The sequence below is a fragment of the Macrobrachium nipponense genome, chromosome 5 (assembly GCF_015104395.2).
Source record: "Macrobrachium nipponense isolate FS-2020 chromosome 5, ASM1510439v2, whole genome shotgun sequence".
NCBI lineage: Eukaryota > Metazoa > Arthropoda > Malacostraca > Decapoda > Palaemonidae > Macrobrachium > Macrobrachium nipponense.
The window spans coordinates 121,468,695-121,474,694 of NC_061107.1; the positions used below are offsets into that span (position 1 = coordinate 121,468,695).

The 6,000-nt window shown below is 34.5% G+C and overlaps 2 protein-coding genes across 2 annotated transcripts in view; both read right to left on the bottom strand.

Annotated features, from left to right (window-relative positions):
- LOC135215325 (uncharacterized) overlaps positions 1–4,717 on the bottom strand; it is a 146,682-nt gene extending 141,965 nt beyond the window's left edge. Inside the window, exons 1-2 of the mRNA XM_064249885.1 lie at positions 4,504–4,717; positions 1,849–1,977 (exon numbers count right to left, since the gene is read on the bottom strand). Coding sequence (XP_064105955.1) covers positions 1,849–1,977; positions 4,504–4,717 — 343 coding nt within the window. The remainder of the gene's footprint in view (positions 1–1,848; positions 1,978–4,503) is intronic.
- LOC135215923 (latent-transforming growth factor beta-binding protein 4-like) overlaps positions 1–6,000 on the bottom strand; it is a 593,663-nt gene that overhangs the window by 361,667 nt on the left and 225,996 nt on the right. The window lies entirely within an intron of this gene.

Consider the following 6,000-nt stretch of genomic DNA (forward strand, 5'->3'; position numbering starts at 1 on the left):
GTATGTATTGAATAGCCTCGATGCCCTCTTTAAATTCCCGATGTCTTTACAACATCAATATATGATGGTCACCACTAAGCCTAGTGCAGAGAATCAAACTCGCACATTTTGTAGGGTAAGATTGTGCCAAAGCAAAGCATTCAGTCAAGAGACAAAAATGCGTTCTCTCCCCAACTTACATATCGTATCTGTTGAATTAAGAGGAATAAAACCTATCTCGACTATATAGCGTGTTATTTAGCTCCATCTTTTCAGGGTGAAATGTATACACACACACACGCATGCATAATATATATATATATATATATATATATATATATATATATATATATATATATATATATCTATATATATATATATATATATATATATATATATATATATATAGATATAGAGATATATATATAGATATATATATATATATATATATCTATATATAGATATATATATATATAAATATATATATATATATATATATATATATATATATATATATATATCTATATCTATATATAGATATATATAGATATATATATATATATATATATATATATATATATATATATATATATATACACACACACATTATATATATTATATATATAGATATATATATATATATATATATATATATATATTATATATATATCTATATATATAGATATAGATATATATATATATATATATATATATATATATATATATCTATATCTATATATAGATATATATATAGATATAGATATATATATATAGTATATATATATATATATATATAGATATATATATATATATATATATATATATATATATCTATATCTATATATAAATATATATATATAATCTATATGTGTGTGTAACACTCTACTCGAATGCATTGCTCAGGGCCTTGCCTTCCTCATAATGGCATTCTGAGTTGGCGGCCCAGATGTCTGTCTGTCTGCCTATCCTATCCCTGTTGCGTATTCATCATCCATCCTGTTGGAATGTAGCTGATGCCAAAAGCAAGGACGTACAATTCCTATCCTATGAAACGATCGTGAGAATGAGTGAATGACTATGAGATTTCGTATTACTCTTGGCAGACTGGATCAATTCGCAACTTATGGAGGAGGCAATGATCCCAGATTCTCTCAGAAAAATGTGAAAAAAAAAGCCTTGAAGAAGCAATCACTCAACTAATTGTCTTCAGATCCTTTTATTTTAACAAATTTTAGTAAATGAGGCTAGAAAATAGACCATCTTGAAACAATTTTATGAGCCACTATGTGATACCAAATTCCATGACTATTTAACTCATATTAATCTTGGATTTCATGCACTATCAAGGTAAGTGAACCCATAAGAACATTCAAAACAGATTGCACATCATAAGGAAGCCTGGAAAATATGGCTTAGCAATGTTTATGCAACAATTTTTCAAGAACCAATATAAGATATCTTTCATTAGACATCAGTTTAGTACAGTGTCAAAACTTTCAAGTTTAGAATGGAAGTCGAGAAGCAAAGTTCTTGATAAAAAGTACACAGAACAAATGGAACAAGAAATCTGCTTCTAACGAGTGGCTTGAATCCGAAGAAAAGTCTTCCCATGTCTGAATTTATGGTCAATGGCATTTTTCAGGGATCACAACGGTCCAGGCAAGCTACTGCTTCTTAAATGACGTTTATAATGATAAAATAGTGATTGCTATTTTAGGGAATACTTAGGAACGAGGCGCAGAAGGCTCATTCGATATACCATATTGACAGGATTTGGATTTAAGTGAAACTGCAACATGAATCACTTGCTTAAGAAAACGAAATAATGAGTTTGCGAACTACATTTTTCTCTAGAGTTCGTCTTCTTACCTTCCACACAGCAGGAACATAGTGCTGACTTGCATTCCTTGGGAAAGAAGAGGCCACTGCAGTCTTCTTTCTTCTTGCTTTGGATGCAATAACCACCGTTGGCAACGCATGCGTCAGTCGGTTTGCAATCTGCAAAGTTAGAAGAGTAATAACGTCTGAATGCCTCTGTCTCTCCAGTCTGTGCTACAAGTTATTAATTTATAAAGCAAGGAACTGAAACGTGAAATTTTTTTTCTTATTGAAAGAAGAAATACACTTGCATTCATGTTTTCCAGTGTCATGAAGGTGATGGTGAGATTTCTCTAGTTATGTCATCATTACGAACATTTATCATTTTTGCAATACGAGTGTTCTGTTTTGACTCTAACGTAGGCCACGTGGCCTCTGGAAAAATGCTGATGTTTGCTATCAAATGATCCCAAACATACAAAGCTTATTACATTAGACAAAAGATTCTACAAACAAAACGTAACGAAATTTATGACAGACATTTGATGTTTCATGGAGAACAAACGCCATTCTTATTCAGTGAGGTTGATATGAACAACTTTCAAATTATTTTTCATTGTCCACTGTGTATTTCTCTGTTCTGCTTACGTAGCCTCGGTAGAACCCAGGAAAAACAAGAGACATCAAGAGATATAATAGCTTACAAAACTGACAAGAAAAGGAAAGGAACTTATCATGTTTTTTCCCAGTTTTAGGCTCAGGTTTAAGCAGAGCTTTAACCCCAGAATGAACAGGCCTTTTCTTGAAAAGGTGGAGTCCAACTCTCTGTAAGACAGAAGGAAAATCGATAGAGAAAAGAAGTAGGTCAAGATAACGAAATTCGGAATGGAATTTCAGCAATTGTACTAATTGAAATAGATTATAGCATCTTTTACTAATTTATTTATGAGATCAATCATTGGATTATTATTATTATTATTATTATTTAGAGGTTAAACCCTGTTCATAGGAACAAGCCCACTGGGGTCATTGACTTGAAATTCCAGAAGCTCCCAAAGAATATTTATGTAGGTGTTCATTAGAAAGAACTAACAGAAGGTAATGGGAATCACAGAAAGTGATCAGTTATTATAAAAACAGATAAATTAACAACTTAATAAAATTCAAAATGCAAGTAAAATATTCAAATGTATATAATTTTCACTTGAATTGCACGGCACCCTCAAGGAGGCTGTTCCACAGTCCAACGGTGTGAGGAGGAATAAAGGACCTCTTGAACTGAGAAGTTCGACAGCGAGGGAGGCAAAACATTGACTGCATATTGGTGCTTCTACTGTTCAGCTAATCTGGTTGCTCTTTCTCTGCAGATAAAGGGGATCAGGCATCATATGGTGAAAAAGTGACAAACGAGAGACCATCTACTATTACGAAACAGAAACCTACAACTACGAACCACTCTATCTAAAAGAGATAAATCTCTGACAGAAGAAGATACCCACACCAGAGAACAGTATCCAGTAAATTAACTCAAAATACCTAAAACAGGTAGCACTGATTTTATCCCTGCTATGAATATAGGAGGCCTCACGAACAACACCGAACTTTCGGGCGGAATTTGCTGAAAAACTTTCATTAGATATTTCTCAAAAGTTATATGTGAGTTAAAGGTTACACCTAGAATAGTTAAAGCTTCATGTTCGTTCAATAAAATTCCATCCACCTGAAGCGGAGGATGGGGTAGGAAATCTGAACGAGAGCTGCTAATTGATAGTTTTTTCGATTTACTGGAGTTCAGCCTCACACCACACCTCTTACATCATTCTCTGGTCCGGTCTCTGTCCCGATTGAGGCAAAGGGCAGCTTCATTCTCATAAGCGGCAACTTGACTACACCCACAAGAGTTGCATCATCAGCATACTAAAACATCTTGTTTTCAAGGCCAACAACCACATCAATAGTATACACTAAAAATAACAGTGTACCAAGAACACTACCCTGTGGAACTCCAAACACAATAGGTCTTGGTTCATTAAAGATCCCATCAACAGCAACTACTTCGCTGCTGCCTACCTGTAAGAAAATCTTGAAGTATCCTCAAACATATCCACCCACTCCAAAATTCTGCTGTTTATAAACAAGTGCCTCGTGATTTACTAAATCGAGAGCAGCCCTAAAATCTATTTGAATTACACTACACTCAAACCCTTATCAAAGTTCTCTTGCAAATGGTATGTTAAATGTAAAATAGCATCTAAGGTACTACTTAAGTGCTTCCTATATATGTTTTGACTACCAGTTAACAATCCTTTAGAATCCACATACATAATTATATAGTATAGTGGATTAAAAATAAGTTCTAAGTAATTTTGGTGAGTACGGGCAAAATATAGATAGGCCTGTATTTACTGCAGTCTGCATATTTGTCACTCTTTGTAACAGGCACTGTATTGCTAAGCTTGCCTGTGCTCATTCGTAAATATACTACTTGAAATAAAATCTTAGTAGATCAGTATCTTCTCCACCTCAGCTCTCAAGATTATCCAGAATTTTCTTCTTAACATCCAATAAGCAAAATGCAAATGTTGTAATAATAGGTTCAGGAAGACAAATATTAGGGAACTGACTACTTCTGCTGATTGCTTAGGATCTTCAAAAGCTCGATGAAGAAGCAGCTCAGCCTTTCCCTAAGGCCAGTAGCAAATCTACCATCAACTGTTAGTAGTGGTGGAGTGGAAGAGGAGCACGACCCAAAGACAAATGATGCCAATTTGGTCCAGCACAGATGAGGCTGAGTCATTCCTTCAAGTTTCCTCTTCAAGGAATTATTGTAATATCTCTCGGCTGTATGGTAAGATCTATTCACAGCCCTGTGAGACTCATCAATAATTGTGTCATTTTCATTTGAACGTTTCATCTCCATGGTTAAATTTTGTCTGTTTGTCATGGTAGGCCCATCTACAAGTATAATCAAACTATAGCTGGTTATTTGACCAGAATGTGATGACCTCTCTAGTGACATACATTATTAAAATAGCCACCAGCATTTCATTTAACTTCTCGGGATCAGGATCTAATATAGCATCTGTAATATTAAGTGTCTGACAAGCTTCAATATTGTGATCTCAATTGGCTCTAGATTTCAGCCAGACTAGCCTTCCAATGGTGGAATTAGGAATATAATGATTGACAGATATGTTCATGTCAATAGAGCAATGATGACAATTGCCTATACATTCACAGACCTTGAACTTCACAATAGCTGGAACATCTGTGAAAATGAGGTCTAAGCTATTGGCAGAAATAGACGTGGCTTCCTCAATGAACTGGACAAAACTTGATCATACACTGCACTCAAGAGCAGACCAGCTATGTTGATGTGTGGAATCTGAATTGAGCCACTCGCTGTGCTTTGCATTACAATCTCGACAACTCCACAAATGACGAATGAAGCTTTTGAATCCTGTGACTGAGCCATACTCTAATCCTTTCCAAGAAACAGTCATATATAGATTCGTCGATATTTGGATTGCCGTGAACAGCAAATACATAAACATTGTAAAACTTACTGAAAATTTTAAAGCAAACCACTTCATGCGGTTACACTCAAAATTTTTCAGACGATCAGTATGTCGTCCAGACTTACAGCATACAGCCACATGAAGTCAGGGGCATCCATCAAGCCCTGGATTAAAAACTCTACCTTTACTTGTTTCTATTGACAAGGGACTCGTATAAAGATAACAAATCGTAGTTACAGGCACAACTGTGGAGATCAAGAAAATTTGACTTTAAGCCCCGAATATTTGAGTAAAGCACTTAGCAATTTTTATTATTGTAATGAGTAACAGGCCGAGGGTTTAGCTCAGTTTCTCCCGAAATAATTGAAATTAAAAACAAGATCAGTAGCAAAGCCAATAATTAGAATCATAAAAACAATAACATTGTAAAAATCAACGGAACAATAAGCAAGAGGGTCATCCACAACAACAGGATTGACATTATTAAAATAAATTATGTTAAAAGTATAGCGTGACCATATATTGTAAAAACACACACACACACACACACGCCAGGTTTGCCTCAACAACTAGAGGAGGACAGTCAGTATGGATAATGGAACTTATAAAATGCTCAGAGGGAAAAGATCAGGTCAAGAAGAAGGCACTTTTACTGATAATCCACAAACAACTTTTGCTATCTTAT